The 22,175-nt window shown below is 38.6% G+C and overlaps 2 protein-coding genes across 11 annotated transcripts in view; one reads left to right on the top strand and one right to left on the bottom strand.

The window, feature by feature from the left end:
- The first annotated feature begins 642 nt into the window (after positions 1–642).
- The window catches only part of Rpp21 (ribonuclease P protein subunit Rpp21), a 53,305-nt gene continuing 31,772 nt past the window's right edge, over positions 643–22,175 (top strand). The window contains exons 1-7 of one of the 7 annotated variants that reach the window (XR_015327652.1): positions 643–783; positions 1,491–1,680; positions 2,043–2,221; positions 3,875–4,087; positions 4,527–7,563; positions 7,814–9,589; positions 10,883–11,096. Coding sequence is in view for 4 of the 7 variants with exons in the window: in XM_086989007.1 (XP_086845133.1) it covers positions 1,540–1,680; positions 2,043–2,221; positions 3,875–3,959; positions 10,883–10,948 (471 nt within the window). In the remaining 3 variants the exon portion in view is untranslated. Of the gene's footprint in view, positions 784–1,073; positions 1,221–1,490; positions 1,681–2,042; positions 2,222–3,874; positions 4,088–4,526; positions 9,590–10,882; positions 11,097–22,175 lie in introns of those variants that run through there. The other 6 variants (XR_015327651.1, XR_015327650.1, XM_086989007.1 and 3 more) reach the window with 6 other exon arrangements.
- The window catches only part of LOC111250475 (uncharacterized), a 67,087-nt gene continuing 54,964 nt past the window's right edge, over positions 10,053–22,175 (bottom strand). For all 4 annotated transcript variants that reach the window (XM_086988997.1, XM_086988998.1, XM_086988999.1 and 1 more), the window contains 2 exons: positions 14,094–14,269; positions 10,053–12,914 (listed from right to left, as the gene is read on the bottom strand). In XM_086988997.1, coding sequence (XP_086845123.1) covers positions 12,159–12,914; positions 14,094–14,269 — 932 coding nt within the window. In that variant the 3' untranslated portion in view covers positions 10,053–12,158. The remainder of the gene's footprint in view (positions 12,915–14,093; positions 14,270–22,175) is intronic.

Genomic DNA, 22,175 nt, shown 5'->3' with positions numbered 1-22,175 from the left:
ATAAAGTTTAGCATTAAATATACATACACAGTTGCCTCTTCGACGTTCTACAGCTTGTGTGTACTTATTTTGTTAGATCTGAGGACCTTCAGCGCGTCGTACCAATGGAGCGTTCAGTTCAGACGTATGTTTAACGAAACAGAAAGCTGTCGGCATTTAGACCATTTCGGCTCCTCAATTTTTCTAGTCGTTAAACTGCCATAAACAATAGTTTATACTTTAGAGAATGTTACAACGTGAGATTATAATAAATACAAAAGATATGGTTGGTTGATTAGTTCGCGCTCATTGCGAGTCATGCCCTTAATTAATGTCAATCGTTCTTGCAACTGCGACTATACATTTTTTATAAACTACGTGAATTTAATATTGAATTAACGTTAATATTGAATTAATAACCTAATTGATACGGTATATCAATTAGGTCTTGGATGTTAAATAGTCTTATAAAATGAAAGGTGGCTTAGAGACAACATCTTTTTACATTTTTACAGTCCTCGCGGTGAAAATCGGCATTATTCAATAACTGCATCAGATAATACTAGACACAGCAGAATTATACGTCATCAGTAACCCGTCAAATATTTCGATCAGAAGTGGTAGATGCATGTTTGATCCTAGATTAAATAGAAGTAGGCTGAATGCATTAATCACAATCGAGCGTATTCAAATTCTGGCGCGGTTGCTTCTCTTAGGCTGTCTGCTAAGACAGTGCGCAGAGTAAACTTCATACTTTGTTTTCATCTCTAGTGCCGCGTTGTTGCTCGAATACCCCCTGGAAAGGTTCGTTCGGATAAGTGATTATATGTTCGATGCTAACTACATAAGTTGAAAATTTTCAGTCTTTAGAGCAACATTATAGTTATCTATATATCTTACAGTTCATCTGCTCAATCTATTTATTGATTGTAAACCTTCCATAGGATTTGTTTATCATTTGAGTATGCTTAAGTCAAACGAAATTTAAACCCGAGGCAGTAGTAAAATTTAAGCTGTATTTTTCAACTGCTCCCTAGTACCTGTGGCAATTATTTTAGTGTATAGCAATTAAAATGCAAAATATTTGAATGTAGTGCTTAATGAACATTTTGAGGGAGGACTTGAATATGACGAGCTTTCATCTTGCTGCGTCTCACCGTATCTAATGGTCAAATGTGAAATAGAAGACAGCCAATCAAACAGCATTATCTACTTTCCCTGGTGCTTCGAACATTAGAAAGGTAGTTAGATATATAATCTATTGTAAAATAGTGCCTTCCGTCGTTCGTTATTATAGCCCCAAACTGATTCAATGTACATATATTTAAATTCGCGTAAAAGAAAAGATAATACTTGGGCAAAAAGCATGCATCATTAGTACGTTAATTTATTTTCGTCTTCTTAGAAATGAAAACACTGATGTATTTGAAATTTACTGTCAGTCAATATTTTGTAATTTTTATCGATAAACTGCAGCCATTCCCATTAAATCTTATTCTTAACCCTTTCAGTTACGATCAGCTATTATGCTCTTATAAATGTACCAAAACCTATATCGGGATGTCTCCTCCATCACATACATTAGAGAAATCAAAGGCAAAGAAAGGAACCGTCGCAAAGGCTGATACTGAAAAGACCGCTGCTGTAGGTCGATGCTTCAAAGGATCGGAAATCTTCCATCGAATGAACTTCCTGGCGCAGGTACGTCAAGCTTTGAACCGACGTCGTGCATTCGGTGATATGGCATTTAATTCACCTATTGAAAATCTAAATGCAATCCAATATTTATCCAATTTCCAGCTTAAAACAAGAATCATGATCCAACTAAAACCTTTCTTTTTACATTTGTAAACTGCAACAATGTGTACGATTTATTTCCATTTGGGATTTGATTTTTAATAATATATTCAGTATGGTTTGAACGCGCCCGCCTTGTTCTTTCTGGGTTCAAGAAGTAAATTACAAGAAAAGAATATGCGGTTCGTAACGATGAACGGTAGTCGCAATGAGAACAGCGATAGCTATGCTGCAAAAACACTTTTAAAATTATTTTTAATCTCAAGGTGCAACATTTGGTCAGTAGCGAGAGTCCGATGGCGAGCAATCTTCACGCTTTCTACGGCTATACTTTGCAACTTCTATCTAGAAAGACTCAGAGCAAGCTACATGCGTCTCTAAAACGAATACTGTGCAAAAAGTGTTCAACACCACTTCGACCTGGCACTAATTCAGTGAAAGTTAGGTGAGTATTATATAGGTAGGAGGTACCCCATAATTTACCCAATTTTGAGCTTTGGTTTGGACTATAGTTGCAGATAAAGCTAAATATTTTTTTACATATGTAGGTTATCTTAGATACAAACAAAACACACTGTAAACAAGTTTAATTACTGCTGCATTGCAAAATTGGATAAGTAACGAGTCAGCAAGTCTTATATACTATAAATCTTTAAAGAACTCTGTAATGTGTATCATGCTAACTGAATCACATAGCTTATTGAGACCTTCAAGTTTGTTCAACAGGTTCAGAAAAATATAATTATACTCCAGTGCAGTACCGAAAGCTTGTTTATCTATACCCGATGCCTTCTTATGAAAGCTGTACTTCAACTATAACTGAGCTAGTGTTCGAATTAATTTGTCTTTGTTTGTTGTATGAGTTTGTTTAATTAGTGTGCAGTATGTATTCTAAATATTTCGATATAGTGAACCTATATGTAACTAATAAGCTTACATCTCAACTATTTGAAGATCCATCTAAGAAAATCCAGGCAGATTACTGTCAGTGTTTACATATATTATCCAGTACACATTTAGGCTGCAGCTAGTGAACAACATGCAGAAGCTCAAGTTCGAATGATAACTCGAAACATAAATTCTTTTACCTGCCAGAATTTTCTAGCTCATCATTATACAGAATAGTTAATAAAACCTAGCCCCAATCGTAGTTTATTCCTGACTACACTTTTCATACATTTTTTAAATAACACTGAGCTTTAGTGTCAGTTATTTCAAAGCCCCTACAAACTACAAAATGTACTTCCTCAATTAGTTTTGTCCGTAGTAACTCCATTATCTAAAAAAAGAGAAAAGAAAAGAAAGTGTGAAGAAGACAATTATGGGCAGGTAAGACAGAATACTATAGCTCGGCTTTTTAGAATTTTAGTGTTAATGACTAAAAAATTCTTGATTTCCAAAAATTATCGTTTGAGCGGCAACAGTGAACATAGAAGTTTAGAAGAGGTCGTCCTGATGATTAAAGATTAGGGTGCATTTCTTAACCGCTGTTGGACATCTATTTGCATTAATATGACTTTTCCAGTATCTTCGTTTGGGCTAATCGTATTGTGCTCACAAAGAAAGGTTAGAATTGGTAAAGTACGGTCTCTAGAGCTAAATGCGCTGCCGTCGTGTCGGATGCTTCTGTCCTGAATTAAACGGCAAACTAATAGTGAAGATAAAATCGGGAGCGTTCTAGTAAGGCCCAACCTCTACTTGACTGGTTGCATTATAATTTTGGTTCAGACTATCGAAATTTACAGTATGGTGCTGTGTGGTCTTTCTTTAACATGCACTGTATTTGATTTAAGATTTCATTATATTTCCAGTCAAGTATGTGTTGATCGGTTGATATTGCCTATTCCTTTAGTTCATTCCAAGTCAGTTTTATAAAAGCTACCCTTTGAATAAAAAGCTTTCTTATTGCTCCATATTGATCTTTTTAGTGGGGTCTGTCGACATATTGTCTTTCTTATTTGCATAGACATTTTCTTGGAGGTAGCTATCACTTGTGCTGTTCATGTAATGGAGTCAGTGAGTAGAAGGTAAGTTAGCATATGTAAAGCGTTCCATAGATGCCATAATCCATTAATTTCTCTCTTTTCTTGAATCTTAGGACGCGCGGTAAGAACGCCTGTAAGCGCACAATAGTAACCTGTCGCATTTGTGGGACGGTTAAGCGTTTCCCGAACACTGAGAGGGTAGGTAAATCAAAAGAGGCAAAGGTCAAATAGGAATAAAAATGAGCTTGCAAATAGCGGTATCACAACCAGCAGCACTCACGAAAAAGGCGATGTCAAAGTGTGTGGTATGTCGGGACCAGCAGAAGGTAAATAAACACATGGAATGTTATGTACAACAACGTTGGCAATGTTGAGAACCATTCAACTACAAAATGTGCTGCCTGTTAAACGCATTATTAATCCTCATACACCATGTTTTATTGAATGTGCGTGTAGGGTCCATGTATTATGTCTGTTTCAAGGTAAAAACCAATCATGTATATTATGGGTAGATAATGTTACGATTAGTTTAATTTCGACTTAGCCACTGAACCTCGGCTGTGAATTGAGCCTATATCCAAGTACATGTGTATATTTCGTACATACGACAATAAAATATTCAAAAAAAAAAAAGGTACTCTCTCGCATATGTACATTTCACATTGGTTAGGATGAAACAGTTTGCTGTGCAAGTGAGCTTAGGCACAAAAAGTAAAAATAATCAAAACAGTTTCACTAACGTCAACCTTATTTTTTTTTAAGTAGTTTAAAGATCTGAGTCATCGAGACGATTGGCGTGATAATCTCCGGTTCTTCATCATTTACGAAGACGCACGCGGAGCTTTTTTTTTTACAAGTTTCTGAACCAATTTCTGGCTCATCGAGTCAGAGCAATCAGGGACTAAATATTCTGAATTTTCCACAGTTCACAGGCCAACAGATTTTGGATAGATCTTAAGTAGTAGACTAAAGCAGTCAGGTCTGACAACTAAATCGCGTTAAAAGGAGTTCTTTAACGGAGCAGGAATATGCAGGTTTCTTGTATCCTTCAGCCCAGTGTCATGTAGCGACTTTTAGACCGAAAGATACCTTGTCCCTTCAATTAAACTTTCGAGCTTAATGGGTGGGCATTTACAACATTTTACATTAACCGTTGTATGAGATCTTATAAATTCGGAAAGATTTTCTTTCGTAAACTACTAAATACAGATAATGGCAATCTTACTTTCGGCAAGATTCTGCTGGCTTTCCGGGTTCAATCCATGGTGCTTTGTTCTTACACAGAAAGTTAATTTCTCGTGTTCGTTTTCAAGCGATGTAATGAAACGAATGGAATGTAACATGTCTGTTCATTCATTACATGAGATATCCACAGTACGACCTCCTTATTTTCATATCTCTGATTAGTTCTATATTCGCACATTTGAAAACATTTACCAAGTCTAAATCATGGGGATGAAAATCAGAGACGCACATATGGAAGTTGAATTCATATAGCTCACTTGAAATTGCTAATACGCCATACGTTCTGCTGAAGGTCTTAAGGGATGGTGGCTACTAGAACTTGTCGAACAATTAGCATCTGTTTAATTTGTGGAGATTTGGCTTGTGCGTAGGCCGCAACAGCGTATTTGTTAATGATTCAATACACGCTATAACAAGCGCGCAGAGCAGAAAGCAGGTGACGGCGGCAAATGCGGCTCGTACACGACTGAACAGCGATTATAAATTGAATATTTAAAATGCAAGCCGCTCCTAAAAGTAAATTGACTTTATGTTAAAATGGCGTCCACTGCAATGTACTTATCAAACTAACACGAGCAGTAATTGTTGCTATGGTCTGCTTTTACCACCATTATCATTCTGACTTTATTTGAAGGAGTCGACCTTTTTACGTAGAGGCGGCGCATCGGCGAGCAAGCCACAGTATGCTGGTTCTATCGGCGTAAGTCATTCAAGCTGCTATCGGCCTTAGTCTCAGCGAATTTTCATTCCTAAATTTTGATATTCTCAAGGAATATCGGCCACCGGTCGCTGACAGTTCGAAGTGGCGCCTGAGGTGTTTTGTAAGTAAGGAAATGATTGCTAGTGAGTATACGAGGCGGCTATGGGCCGAGCAGTCTTAGTGCACGCTGCTTACATAATATTACATCCTTATTGCATAGCTCGTCGCTCGAAAGGGGCTTCTTTTGGCGCCCTCCTTGGCTCAGATTCAGTTAATTCGATTACATAAGCGGCGACCTGTCCTCAAAAGACCGAGTAAGAAGTTTCGATCAAATAGACGGAGTGTACTTGCAAGGTAGAAGCACTTCGCACTCCTAACCGTCCGTGCGGCCATCAGCTTTTTGCATCTCCAGAACTTTTATGCACGGATGAAGTACTGGACATTGAATAAAACAAGCAAGCTCATATGACAGGCGGTATGATAACGAGACATATGAAAAGTGTGCTGGCTCGATGCAGAACGTCTCCAGACGCCATGATGATGATGTTATTCTGTCACCTGAATTGAATCGCTCGTTTCCAACAAATTTACGGTTAGTACTAGCACTCGTGACCGCTATTAGAACTTAGCTATATCTTGTTGTGCCTGGAGCCTATTAGGCCTGTAGGTGACCAAATCATCACATATAAGATGACCTCGGACGGGCCTTTAGGGCCTTATATTTTGTGAAATTGATACTTCAACGGAGTTGAAAACAAGTACTTAACATGCAATGCCTCAGGCTGTCCTTTTGTATAGGTACGTTGTTCGGAAGGCAACTTTATCCTGTTGTCGACACTCACTTTGTTCGTCTGTAGGCTCACTACATATTGAGTACATTTTTAGGCACTCCTTCCAAACTGTGTAACTTGTTTAGTGTATGGATTGTTCAAGAGGGTTCGGCAAACTCTTGCCGTAGATAGGCTTCTTCGAAACTACTGTTGTTCATTAGGAATGGCATGTACGTTTTCCGTCATGGAGCCGAATCTCTTTGTAATTTACACTCTGTCGCACCGTCCCGTGTTATGATTACGGTGATACAAGCTTACTTAGCTTTTGAAAACCACCCGGAGGGCGCTATCATGAGAACATCGCTTCTCAGCTCACAGCGTTAAATAAGACTGGATTGCATAGGTTGTTAAATTAGACTGAGAAGCATTTAAAGTAATTCACATAGCTGGGTTTTTGTTTAAGGCTGTTTGCGGCATCATTTTCTCGGATTATGTCAGCTTCTTTTCCATGATAAAGAACCAAAGTAATTAGCCAATCTTTTTTACTGCAGTTTTGCCATTTCTAAAACTGCATCTTTTAAGACACATTGTAAACAAGTTATATTTTGTATACTTAATATAATAATAATAATATATAATAATAAAATAATAATAATGTAATACGTCTTAACATAGTCATAAATGACTATGTTAAGACGTATTGCATGAACCCTAAAGGAAGAAGTCAGTAAAAATATTACACGCTAAAAGTTATATGAACCAAAGTGAGGCGGCGCTATATAAGTCGGTATTATTTCGACTATATACGAAACAGAACATTGCAATCGATTCCTGATCAGACAGAAAAATTGGAATAACAAAATTGTTTCACCGTGTAATGTAGCTTGGCCAGAACATATATATGTCGTACGATATTAAGGTATCGGGTTCTCGTATGGATTCGGAAGCCTTCTGAGTATCTTTTTGAAAGCTGCCACGAATAACATCACGGGGAGACACACCATAGCCGATAAATGAATCGCGACCTCACGTGGCTTAAACATCTAATTACGTTGATCAGCACGAAATTCGACGTATCGCGCAATCGGTGAACATTTTTAACCTGCTCGTATCGTATTTGTTAAGTCTGTGGTCACTTGCTTGGTGCTTTAAGCCTACTCGATGCATTCATTTAGAAACACAGCTAAAGTAATTGTTACGGCTGCATTTTTTCAAGGCATTGTGAAGATTGCGTGACCTTGTGCACAGAACATGCAAAGCAAAACTTTGACTTTATTTTTTACTCTTTTAATTACTCTTTTAAAATGTATTTTTTAAAATTAATGATTATCTTACAGCTGAGAGAAATCAAAACGGATTGAATCCATTCGTGAAACTCCTTGAGTATATAAAGTGACCGCATTTTATGGACAAGCACACTTGCCGTGACTTGACATAACGCAACCGCCCCATATATATATATATATATATAGGATGTTCCAAAAAAGGAAGGTCAATTATCTCTTTAATGTGTATATAAAGATAAGTAATATTTAAAATACAAGCTTTTCCTCCTTATATAAACGTTCAAAGTTATAACCATTCTAATAGATACACTGGTGTCGATAACAAACATTTAATTTAGTATTAATTAACAGTGTTGTAGCGCATTTTCCTCAATTAGGGTTTTTTAATCTCTCAGGGTTATCGGCTTTCTGGCATATACTGGTCTAGGTTATTCAGTAGGATATTCTATAGAATCTTTTGGCCTAACCCACAAGTTTAAAAGGTTGTCATCAAGATCAACTCTTACGTCACTATGACACTCTGTAGATGCCTCATCCAATCAGAAATTGGCGCGTATCATTGTACTCTTGGGAGGAAATTAACAGTGTACGCATTCTTTTGGGACACCATATATAATACTGGAACTTCGTTTTGAGCGAATGATTGTGAGTAACAATACAGCAGATATTAGTACCTTTGCTTAAAGGTGTTCCTTAGCTCCCTAAGCAAATAGTAAATAAAAATATCTTTCCAATACCCATTTGATGGAAACTTCCTATTGCGTTGGTCAAAATGACAATCAGACTGCGCCATTTGTTTACTACGAAGGAGCTATTTTTGTATATGTTTTTTACGCCCCTTCGATTAATCCTTCTGAATGAACAGATCTTCGAAATTGCCCCCTTCGGTACACCGCCAAAAACCTGTCCCCACTAGAAGGACTAGATAAGATGGAACTTGTTGGACTTATCTAGGTCCTAACAGACCTATAGAATGGCATATACATATATGCTCTGTGTACGAGGCAAGACGCTTTATATACTTTTATTTGGTACTAAGTATCTTTGTGTAGACTGCTACCCCATCCCTTTTATGTTCAAACACTATCGACTTCTACATTGTCTACTTCGGGCTTCAAAGCAAGTTTGAATTGGCGATTTTTTCGAATGGCTGCATGAAATTCACGCATGTGTTTATGCAGAACCAGCACTGTTGAAAGCTCGTTCCAAGCGAATGCAAATTTGACAAGCAGTCGAAGTCAGACAGTGTCTGATTGAATGAATAAACGCTATTCTTCAACAAGGTAATCAGCTCTTTTAGTCGCCCCAAATAGTCAGTATCAGGAATCGCAGCTGAGTATGCAGCTTTTAGAAAAGCGAAAGTTCCAGCGCAACATAACAAAACAATCCACAATAAGCAAAAACAGTTCGCGCTCGGATTTGATCGATGCGTTGGAAAAGTAAATTTTTGATCATTTTTTTCTTTTTTGGCGAGGTCATTTGCGGAAAAAAAGCTGCATATATTGCCGGGCTGTTGGCGAGGATCTCAGATACACGTTATGTCATAAAACTCAGACAGATACTGCCGCTGAAGCCTCGACATCAGGTTATCTTTGATTCTACCTGAAAATATTTACAATTGATGCAAAAACCAGTCGCAGAAATCACCGAAGTCGAAAGAAACCAACGATCTGGCCGATGTTCTGCTTTGACTGTGGAGTTTAGTGGAGAAGGCAACATGGTAGCATACTTTTCTGAAAAAGTGAAACCGTCAAAAAAGAAGAAATCTGCCTGTTTTACGTACTGTTATGCACCACTTGTGGACAAAGGACGTAATTGAAAAAAGGCGTACGTCCTCCATTAAAATGGCACACTGGTTTACACAAGCGAGTCAGTATAAGATTGCATGCTTAAGATTCTGAACATGTTTTGTAAGAAGTGGATACGGCTTCTTCTGAATAGCTAGAGTTGAATTTGCTAGAATATTATGTATACGGTATTAATGAGTGACAGTCCAACGAATCCTGAGATGACAGCGACGTCTTGCTTTCTCGTGCTGCTAGGGAGGCGCTGGAGCAATTGTTAAAGAAAACATTGAGACAAGTGTGTGATGAATTTAAATCTCGAGTTAAAGCCATTATTGAACAATATGTCGAACAAAAATAACCATCAGGGCCGACATATAACGCATGCGAAAAATTTTTCTGAAACATATTTTTCTTTAGCTACGGCTTTAAAAGGGAGTCACTCTGTAAATTGATATAAAAAAAATTGTGATATGTTACATGTATATAGCAGAACAATGATATCCTGTATTGCGACAATATTTGAACTTTATTTCTGTTTTAGGTTTAGCTTCAATAGCGAGTAGCATCGCCTTGCATTCAGCGTCTGTGCTGGGTCCGTACATGTCCCATAGCCCCCTTAGTTTTACTGTTCTCCCTTCTACAGTCTTCGTATCTACAGGTTTTGTCTCATGCTGTCTGATTACAGCCTGACATCTGTGTACGTACCGCTGTAGCCCAACACAGGACCCCTTCGTAAAACCTTAGACTATGTAGGCAACGAGAAGCCGATAAGGATGCCAAAATTCTAGCCTCTATTGAGACCTTCTCCTCATCTTTGAAGGGCAAGGCAGCCCCGCAGTCACGTCCCTGTTTTCTCTTTTGCAAATCGAAAAAGTTTCAAACACTTCTCATACATATATATATGTCGCTCTAACGCTTGTAACGTCGACTTGTTTGTATGTTGTTATTAATATATTGTTTTGTTGTTTGGTTGCTGCTACCTTTTTGCGGTTAAATTTGCAGTTCCACAATAGTATTACTGTATTTTTATAATTATACTAGTAGTACTGGTATCAATTATTAGTATTTTTTATTAATGTTTTCGGCATTACATGTCATGCTCATGCCTATTTAATCCTTCTCAGTATATTGTATCTGCGTTCGGTTACATTTTTTTTTTATAATAGCTTATCGATTGACTTTAATTACCTTAATATTACACAATTAGCACTCACGTGTGTTTCTGTGAGTGTGCGATATTTGCCTATCAATAGGTAATATATTCTTAATAGTAATATCGTTAGTAAACTGCTATTGCGAAAATAACTATTGCTTATCTTTGATCCTGTTTTAGATCGACACTCCTGTCCGATTTTCACCTATTTCTACCATTGTGTTGTCGGTCGTCGCAGCTACCTGAAGAGAACTGGCATACGAGCGGTTGATTTTTATATACTTCCAAATTTTTTTATTGGCGATTTCCGTCGATAGCTTGAACTTCGGTCAACACATCATGGATATTTCATTCAATAAATGCCTGGCTTGTTCGGTCACGGAAATATATAGTACCCAAACCACTCATTTTTGCAATATGAAAGTTCTACAAGAAGACTCATAACTGACCTAATAGCTATTCTTGAAACCCGTCCCGGATTGAAGTCGTTTTTTTTTAATTTGGATCTACGATTCATGAACTTACTTCTTATCTTCGACAAATTCTCAGAGCTACGTCATTGAATTTGATGTCTTGCAACTGTTATAAGAGTAACCAGCAGCTTCAATTGTGGGACGAGTTTTATGCTTTGTTTCGGCCTGCTGGCTATGTCTATAAAGCTTCAACCAAAATCGTTCTGGTAGAAATCCTAATCGTGTCACAGCGGTGTCATCAGCACTACAATCTAATGAAGGCTGGCTTTTTTTTTTTGGAATTGTCATCGAGGCAGGTGGACCAGCTTTCCTGAAGGCAGACAACAGATTGCAGGAAATACTTACTAGCTCTGATGATTAAACAACCAATACATAAATAAGACACAACTACTTTGGAAATACATATTTCTTTTACATTAGTACAATGTTCGAATCAATAGCAGAGGTGAATTAAATTCAGTCGGACCTTAACATCATGCCTCATGGAAATGTTGACCAAGTCCTGGATACCATTGAGTTCTTGTACAAAGAAGAGAGTTAAGTTGTATCACTAGCAAATTTTCGATTGCTTCTCGCTTTTCTAAGTTAGCATACGTCAAAAGTAAAAAGACTCAACCTCAGATTTGATTTTTATCCATAGTGGACAACCAGTTGCAACAACTAACAAAATGAATTCTATCTAGTATTTAAGAATGACGTTTCGAGATCGACTTAGCAATAACCTGCTCAGCCCGTAGCAGGACGCTCATACAGGCTGACTAATATTGCTGAAATTGCCCCTGGGTGAAATAGCCCTTCTATCCTAATTAAAGCACCATCTCGTTTCAGTCTACATCAGCTGGCATTGTTCAATATACGGACCACTAAAATATCAATTTTCAGCTGCTTCATTGTCTAATAGTAGACGTTATGGGCGAAGCTGTTCTGCTGTGTTCCCTTCGATTGATTAAATTTTTTATACCATTGGTATTATTATCGCTTGCTTACACAACGTACGGTCGGTAGATACAATTGTTGGTGTTTTCCTGAGTACCTAAAATATCTTGGGTAACGGCTACCCCACTGGTGGGCGTGGCCGGTGAAGAGAGTGCAGGTGACGAAGCCTCTCGGAGTTCTTTGGGCTCCCGAGGCGAGCTGGCTGCGGCGTCATGAAGGTCCTCGGGATCAACCATCAACTCTCGCGATGAATCTTGTGACGAGCTGTCCTCGTCGACCTCCGGCGAACCGGGATAGTCGTTCTCCACGTCGCCATGACTCTCTTCAAGTCCACTACCGCCGCTTTTTGGCCGTCCGGTGCTTGTACCTCCCATGACAGCGACGACACCGCCGATCTTCCCTAACGCTGACGAGCTAAGACTGAAGTTTAATGGTAGAGGGCATGGTCCGCTGGGTTGTGCTAATGATCCTATTTGGCTGTTTAAAGAGCTCATCTGGTTGGCAATAGGACCGAGCTGGTTGGCAAGTGGCCCCAGCTGGACAGCTAGATGGCTCTCGGCTGCCGAAGGGGACAGTCCGCAAGCAGAAAGTGAATCTTGTTCCTTGGCCTTGGTCATCGTCCCCATCCCTGTTCCGGGCTGTTGTTCCGAAGCTCTCCCATTGCCTCCATCGTTGTTTCCGCCAGTTGAGACGACTGGACAGCTTGACCCTCGTGCACCGGCTACTTGTTGGGCTTTTGCCTCCTGCTGGGCTTTCTTGCTACGTTTCCATTTCATACGACGGTTCTGAAACCAGATCTTTACCTGGAACATAGAACGTGTATATGTTTAGTATAATACTTGTAAAGATATTCTTCTGCTTTAAAATTCTAGTTCATCTATTAGCATTCTAGTTGGTCGCTTTCCGCTGCGGCGAATCAGTCTAATCAAGCAATGTTGAGCAGTGGTAGCCTTAACTGGGGACGCTAATATTGCCGATTATTTAGCACTCTAAATTTGAGGGTGCTCGACTTACAGACGTGAGCTACACGCTAATAAATTAAACATCGTGCTATAATTAATTTTAGTTTGAATTTCTTGTTTCGGGACAATAGAGGCCAAGTAGCTTACTTCGTAGATTATAAACACATATAAATTAGGTTGAGCTTTATTTACATTCAGGGTTCTCCCGAGTATAAATGTAAAAAAAAAAAAACGACTTTGTACCTTTTTGTTAAAATTATGCAGTTTTAATACAGTTCAGGAGTCTTTCGAATTGACTATTTCGCTAACCGTTTTCAGGCACCTTTTGTGACGATTGCGTCGGAGATCGTAGAGGTATCTTTCAAAGCTATTACTTTAAATTTCTACTACATATTAGTGTTAAATATTATCAAATTCTTGAGTAGTTCTTAAGCTTTCATATATAGCTGGATTAATAGTTTATCTTCTTAGCGAAAGTGGTCGGATCGGTTATGGGCTTAGTATTCTGTAAAGTCGTGGAATAACGTTTGCGTGTTAGGCGTCAATTGAGCGAAAGGGCATAAAAAAATTGCAAACATCGTGTCATACAAAGTTCGCACACATGTGAAAATACACTATTTCTCTTGGGCTAATCGGAACGATTATAAATACATAATGTTTATCTAAGACTTGTTTCAGTCAACATCTTGAAAAATAACGTTCCGCGATGAATATACGCAACAATTTAGAGTCTGTAATTATGTATTGGATTAATTCGACGCAGACATATGAACGTTTTTGCGTTGAATGTTAATAGCACTGGCCTAAATGAAGATATATATATATATATATATATATATATATATATATATATATATATATATATATATATATATCTGAATCGCAGTGTTCCTCGATCCGGGGCTAAGCGCAACTTTTGAAAATGTCGGAAATTAAGTGAGGTATCAATCTCACTAAACGCCTGATTAATGAATATTTTAAACATTATAACGCAGCGTAAAAAAATAATACAAGGCTTACCTGTGTTTCGGTCAACATAAGGTTAGTCGCCACTTCAAATCTTTTTGGCCTAGAAAGGTATTTATTTAATCGGAACTGGTTTTCAAGTTCAAGCAATTGCTGGGAGGTGAAAGCTGTTCGTGGGCGGCGAGTTTTTCCCCCAAGCAAACCTCCGCCACCGTTTTGCTGGCCACCACCTGAAATGAATATTTACTATTATATACAATATGAATCTTAATTGTACGCTGTATCGATAATGATTATTCTTCTTAGATAATCATATGAGTGAAATGCGATCGAACAATTTTGATAATTGTTCTGTGGGAAATGATGAGGATATAACAAACAAATCGATAAGTAACTTCACAACCGGTCGCCAACGTATCGGAGCGCTTCATCGAATCAGTAGATAGTCTAGCAGAGACGATATTGCATTTCCCTATACGAAAAGGACTAAATTAGTGATGCTTAATGTCTAATAACTTGGAACCGGAGACCTTTAATCGGTTTTTACAAATTCTGCACTTTCGTAACCTTCGGTGGCGACACTTCATTGCGGCCCTAGCTAAAACGACAAAAAAATTTCAGCAAACTGTGACACTGGAAATTTTCAGTTGTAGCACTTTAATCAATGAGGTGCTTGGCGATATCACCATGATAGACCTCTGAGTTATCGCTGCTTGCGCGATCTAGAGAAGCTCGGTTGTTTTTACCGGTATTCTAATTTATTCGGTTCTTCCTAGTCCACAGGCATGAGGTAACAAAAAACCTCTTTGGTACTTTGCAACACAAATCCATTTACACACAGCACGCCAAAGAGTAATTGCAAAATGTATTCTGATCAATTGTAAGTTCTTATTAACTAATACAGAAGAGTATCAAGGGCTCGTAGTATATTAGTTAAAACTCTACCATACTGTCGTTTAGGTACGTTTGGACATTATTAATAAATTAAGCTGGCTTCTATCTGTGCAAAACTTAAGTAACTAACGCCCAACCATTTAATATTGTTTATATGCAGCCAAGCAATGGACGCAGTAACAGATTTCTGATTAATTTTTTAGGCTTTCGACGGTCCCAATTAAGTACGATACGTTGACAATCTGATAATCTCTACGGCAAATTGTTCGGGCGATTGGAGAGCACTCTATTTTCTATTCTGAGCATTAGCCTTCTTTACGTGATTCAGATAGAATTAGAGTTTTATTAGGTTTATCAGCATCTGGTTAGCTTCATAATAGAGTTTTTGCATCCGGATGTCTTAGAACATGATAGCGCTGAGAAAGGATTGCTATGGACTGTCGGTTAGCGCCAAGGACACGCTGCCCCCTCTACAATTATATTAGAGACAGCATCTTTTCCCCTAAATGACCAAAGTGGTCTGGGCATTGCTAGTGATGGTGGTCTATTGATTCGCAAGTTCCACAAGGAAACGTCCATTGGGGTGAACGGTTTGAAGGAGACTCTACAAAACGTTCTTGTCTTCCCCTGCCCCCGCCCCTTTAGAAAATTTTCATCAAGGTGTGTTCTTCATGACGATTATAATGTGCATATGCTTCATTCACTTAAGTTCACCCCAACGACGGCACCAGTCACTGTACTATCAACACAGAAGAATAGTCTGCTTGATCAGTTTGAAATGCCGCATGATATTGTAGCTTCTGGAATGTCTTTCTACAGAACGGAGGGATTTACAGTTGTCCCATAAGTCCGATGTTATAATGTTTCACATTAATAAAGAATGACCGCGTCAAATAAAACTGTGCGTCCTGTTCACACGATTCCAAATGCTAATGGCAGAATTCCGGTTTCGATTACCTTCACTGATAGAGCACGTATGCGTATGTTGATACCTTCAGAGTGTTTTACTATGACTTTCCAGTACCCCTTTGCGGTCTGCGAAGCTGGTTAGCATCGTTAGTCTTTCAAAACGTTGTCAAAAAATAGTTTTGCCTTTTCAAATATATCTTCTAACGAATTAATTGTGAGTGGCGTGGGTAGATACGCTTGTAAGCCCCGGCGATATTATCTCCATACTTCTGCTACATTTTCGCACTTCTAACAGCGATCTAAAAGGCATTTTTTTTTTATTTAGGAACCAATCTTGGTCCATTCGTTATTTCTAACTAGTTACATCCTGAAAAGAGCAAAACATCGGAAAACGTTGTGACCCGTTAAACCGTGTCCGCACTTTCTGGGACACCGTACGTTACAGGTAGACAATGTAAAAATAATCGATTTTGATGCGCCTAGAACTTCGTCGATCGTCGCCCAGGCATGACAAGACAGGTTACCTCAGGAATAGGCGGTCGGCCGAATGTACCCATTTGTTTCATCTCGGATTTGCCGACAAGTAGTAGACTCTTCAAATTCTTCTTTTTAACATAGAGCTGAGTTCGCAGTTTCTTTCCAGATATCTTCCCACAAGCGCATCGCCACTAAAACAAATCAAACTTTCATCAAATATTTATTTTTAAATTGGAACTCACTTTAGTTTTGTTGCGAATGCAAAACGCGTATCAACCTAAAGAGTGTTAAATCATCAAATGATGGTCAAAAATGTCTTGACGCTTCTTAAGCCGGAACTAAAGCAGACATTATTAATAAACAAAACATGTACCGCTTTGGTCGATGGTGTTTTTTCCGCTATTTTTCTCTTAACACCGGAATCGCATTACACGGGAACTTCTGCAGTTTCCAGTAAAAATTAGTTGCAGCAAAAATTGTGATAAAGAATTTTTACATCCCTGCATGACAACTAAGTTAATACCACTAATGCATTCTGCAGGGATAGAACCGGATACGGTTAGTGCTTTTCAATAGTATAGTATATGTAGATAAAAAGGTGAGGCCCATCATTAAGACAGGGTTTTGTGGGCTTTTTGTCGTATTAGGCACACGTTTATCCACCACCTTCGATTATAGGGAAAAACACAGTTCTTTCTAAAGCGAACCAACAAGCTCCTCGTTGCAGAAAACAGTTATCCAATTTTTTTCGCGCTAGGCGAAACTTTACAACTTTCCTTTTTGTCCTAAATGTATTGCCATTTTTCTTGCAGATTTTTAAAAACCTTGTAAAGATGTATCTAAGGCAGGCCGAAAAGTTCTCAAGAGGCTTTAGATTTGGAAGGCTCAAAAATTGGCCAAAGTAGCCCAGAAGACCACACTATTTTTGATACACATGAATTTCTGATACAGGGATTAACACGCTTGTGCCTATGAATTGTACACTGGAACGTCCAGATAAGCCTCAATAATTCGTTTTTTTTTAGACTTGTGCGTTTTTTTCGCACTTTTGGCCGTTTCTATCCCATGTATTTTTGGGACGTCTGGCCTGCAATCGACCTGAATTTCGATTTCGTTACACCTGTGTGAACGCAGAGCATTTGTACAACGCTTTAACGAGTTTATATCTACCGATACCCTCTTGATTATATATCTGGTGCTCTTGGGAAGCCACTCGCGGACCAAACCGTATTCTCAGAATAGCTCGTAAATGGTTTAATCTCAAATTGAAGTTTTAATTGCGAGGAATGGTGGTATTGCTGAACAAAGATAACCGTCAGGAATGACACTTCTAGCGCATGTGAGAAATTTCATTGCAATACCTGTTTTCGTTTCTAAGTACAATCTCATAGATAAAAGGTGGAAAGATTGTATATAGAACGTCCCAAAATCTCTATGCACTATTTAATACGTCATAACTTTCTAGGTGTTTGCTTCGAGTATAACTAACTAGTAGATCACGGTTAGGTTTTCAACAGAGACCTTTGTTTTAAAGTTCCATTGGAAGTATCAAAATGAAGCAGAAGCAAAAATGGCTAAATTGCAGTGAAATTCGCGCAGATCAAGCGGTTTACCATTAATCAGATAAAAGTTAAATTTTAGACGGAATCGAATTGTTTATAATGTTCATAGAATACCAAGAAAGCCGCCGAGCTCCGTTAACCAAAACAGAATGCGAATGAGACGTTGAAAATGGAAAAGCTGTCTGGTGTATGTTATCAGTGGAAGATTTTTTAGAAAGATTTTAATTGAAGATAGCAGTAGTAATTTACTAATAGCACTTGGAAAGATGTAAACAGAATGCAGAAGATCTTGAGAAGATAGTTTGGGCATATGAAGTTGTATTTAAATCGAGTGGCATAGTTAGTTTAAATGCAATTACTGGCAAACCCTTAATTCACATGTTACATGGGAACATCCTGTAAATCCACGAGGAATTGCCGGGTGAGGTGGTATTAAAAAAGAAATTAACTATACCATTTTTTTAATCGGTACAATAAAAAGTGTCAATTTCGTGAATCAATTATAAGAGCACGCTCTACAGTGGACTTCTAGTGGGGACGACAAATTTAAGTTTCAACTGAATGGAGCGTTTGCGCATTGTCGTCAAGGCATAAGAGCATATCTCGATAAAAATCGCCGTCCGAACATATAGATTAAACAAGAAGGTTCTATAGGAAACCTTGCTCATTCTTTAGACCTGAAGTCAATGGATTTCTCTTCGGGGACCAGAAAACGGACGACACTAGAAGGTTTAAACACCGTTACTAAGCAAAACGCATCACAGCCTGCGCTATTGATAATTTACTAAACAGAATTTGTTAATCATTTTGAGTATTTGCGCAAAGTTACATATTATCTATCTGTAAATAAAAGGGAAGCAAAGCCGGGCACACATTTTTTGTAAATGTATGTGTATATTCCCACAACTTAACAGCTCCTACAATAGAAGAAGCATTGAACTAGTTGATTAGAAAGAAAGTAGATCGTTACTTGAATAAGTGCCAGTCAAACTGTAACAAAATACAACCGAAGTATCGCGCACACGAGCAGTAGGTTTTGCGCGACTGCGCTATAATAGTAAAAATTCAACTTGAGATAGACGCTCAGACATTTAATAAACGTTAAAATAGTACCGCTGTTCTACTGAGTCTTCAAAGGAATAGAAAAAAAAAAGCACCTGGTGTCTAGATAATTACATTAAAATGAAACCCTACCTACAAGAGTAGCCAAAAAAATATACAAAATTTTCTAGCCGTTGCCAAAAAACAACCACTGTCCAAACAGCGAATCCACTAAAGAGCTAACATAAGCAAACAAGACAAGCCACTAAGAAGTGCTTTAGAATACAGAGATGTAAATGGCGATAATGAAACTCATTGAAACGGCCACTGAAAGATTTTCTATGGATCATCTAGAAATGCGAACTCACAACAATGAACTATAAAGCTAATCCTCGTTCGGAGTATAATTACTACCACAAAAATCATTATCGGTGCAAAAAAAAACCTACTTACTTATTACAATTAGAGCAAATGATGAATCCGTAAAAATACGTTGTTTTACGGTTCAACCATGTAAATTCTACGCAAGAAATTCGATAAAATGTATCTCTACTACAACTAACTAGTATTATTATGAAGGATTTGACGATTTCCAGTAAAAAAAAGTATATTCATAAAAACTGATGCTTTCGTCCTGAGCATTCACCTTAACAGGCACAGATGCTGTTACAGAAACCCGAAACGAATATTTGTAAATGGCAACGTAACAAGCCAAAAGAGAACAGCGTTCATAAGCTTAAAATTCACAAAAAAAGTAGCGTTTTAGTATAGACATTATCCAGGAAGCTGGTGGGATCATCAAACAGCATCATCTTGTCGACAAATACAATTACAAACCATTCCATCAATCAGTTCCAAAACACAGGAAGGTACATAGTTTAAGAGCAGAACTCCTAACACTTAATTACTACAATCTCTATTGGAGGCGAAACCCTTTCTGAAAGGTTGTTGATTAGCCAGCGGATAAATCATGGAGTTATTCTACTGTTACGCTCTGATCAATGAAAAGGGCCTGAGCAAAGCAACCCGAACCGGCTTAGAGAAAAAGGAAATCCAAGTAATAAATTCGAGAAATTTTTGTATATTAAATCACAAATACATACATATCATTGTGAACAATATGGTAAAAATAAAAATTTAGATTATCCGTATGTAAACAAGAACGTGGGATTTCAGTAAGAAACAGCTGTATTGTGCCGGCAATTGTCGAGCCGTCCGTGTTGCGTGATACGATACTCGGATCTCTTAAATGAGCCAGGTGTGCGGTTCGGCCGAATTATTCTATCGTACGAGTTTGCTGGCGAGAAACGTAGAAAATTGGAAAGCGGGCGAGCAGACGTCGACAGCTCAGTCAGTGAGTAGTGGTTCCGAGTACGATGGCTCAGTGTCATTGAAGCGAACGTAGACTTCAGCTACGATTAACTGAGGCTTGCTAATGTCCTATTGTCGTCTTTACTCCGATTGATGTGTGTCTATAATCTGCTACTTACCATTTATAGGCGTATACAAGCAAGCGCCCAGAACGGGACCTTGCTTACGATGGATCTAAATATATTCAATTGGCATCAATTAGGTTGGCTAATTCCACTTTATTTCATCGTGTTTCGGCAATGATCTCTGTTGGTTTAAAGAGGACCATCTAAGAAAAAGTCACACTTGGCTTTGTTTCCACCAGTGTCCAATTGGAGCGGACGTTCGCTTCGCAGTATCTCATACAATATTAACTGAGGATAAATCTCCACCGGTGACGGCTGAGTCTGCTTGAAACAGCGCGTTACAACAGAGTGAAAACTTTCGCCGAGCCGAAAACCTAAGCCTTCCCTGTATTGAGTTTTTATCCCACTAGTTCGCTCCTTTGTGTGGCAGATTCCTTTTTGTCTAATGCAACGCTCCGCTAACAACAGCACTCTTCTCCTGCTAGCACCAATTGAAATCCATGCTACTTGTCCACTCCTGACTGTCTTCCATCTAATTATGTCCGAACCATATCGTGTTCCATGGGCATATCGTATCGGGAAACGAAACAAATATCGTGTTGATTCGATACTTGTTCGATATATCAAACTTTCGCTTGACTCATCGAAAACGCTACCCTAATCATCCTACGAAGACAACGATTGCCGCGCATACGATAACGTCTCTTACCCGTCAAAGAAATCTGGCTAGCCCTGTTCAACAACGGACACTGAGACAGCGCGGCATTATGACTGCGAAGAGCTGTAGATAGGATCGACGTATGTAGCCTCGTGCAGGCTTCTCAATTAGAATAATTGTTCACCGTCCTTTACAATGACGTTCGGCCGTACGTCATTTTTATTTGGCGATCTTTTCGAACGAAGTAACTATAATAAAGCATGCGTTGGTGCTACGGATAGTTGAAAGATAGTTGTGTACAGATGTTTTCCGTTCAAACAATAAGTGCCATTTGATGATTGTTTGTTTCGAGTTAAGAGAGTGTGATTTGTCTAAAAAGGGTGCGCGCTCCTGACTGACCGTAGGGTAGTATGCTCCGAGGAACCCTTATGTCTTAATTGCAGTTTTAGAATTTCACTAATGGTCAGATGTGGCTGTACGATCACCGGACGTTAGTCAATGAATCGTTGTTTTCCGAATTTGCTAAAAGAAGTATTTATTTTTTAATGTATGTTTGCAACGACATACATCGTGACACGGATAGCAGTAAATTCAATTTGACGGGCTCGCATCTTGAGCTCAATTTACGATATACCTAAAGCATTGGACGAGGCCAAGCTATCATTTGACTCATTACGAAAGTGAGCACTTCATAGATAGGCCTTAAAGTATTTCTATTTGTGATACCTTCCAAAGAGCCTGACATAACGGTTATACTTTATAGCCCCGGGGGTAATCATTTTCATAGCAAATCGTCTTAATTGTAGAACGACCTGTTCTAACAATGGTTATTTGTCCAACATGCGTCGACCTGTGACATATCCAGCTTAAAGTGTCCATAGCCAATCGAACTGGGTTATTTTCGTAACTTTCTTTCAGCCCACAGCGACCGGCCTGCACGCGGGTTTGGCTGAGCCCTGATTACTGTTTTCAGTGTTAAACTTCACACGTCATTACGATGGACTTGAGTAGGATCGGCCTTGTCGAACTGCTATATTCTTTCAATGGCGCAGACGTGCAATCAAATATAAATAAATTGTTATTATAAATAAGTCGTTGTACAGGGTTAGCTTCATCGTGACGGGTGCTAGCCACCTAGATAAAAATTATACACACACGT

The sequence above is a fragment of the Varroa destructor genome, unplaced genomic scaffold, assembly GCF_002443255.2.
Source record: "Varroa destructor unplaced genomic scaffold, Vdes_3.0 BEIS01000004.1, whole genome shotgun sequence".
NCBI classification, from domain to species: domain Eukaryota; kingdom Metazoa; phylum Arthropoda; class Arachnida; order Mesostigmata; family Varroidae; genus Varroa; species Varroa destructor.
Note: the sequence above shows the minus strand (reverse complement) of the source record. Positions and strands in the feature narration are given on the sequence as shown.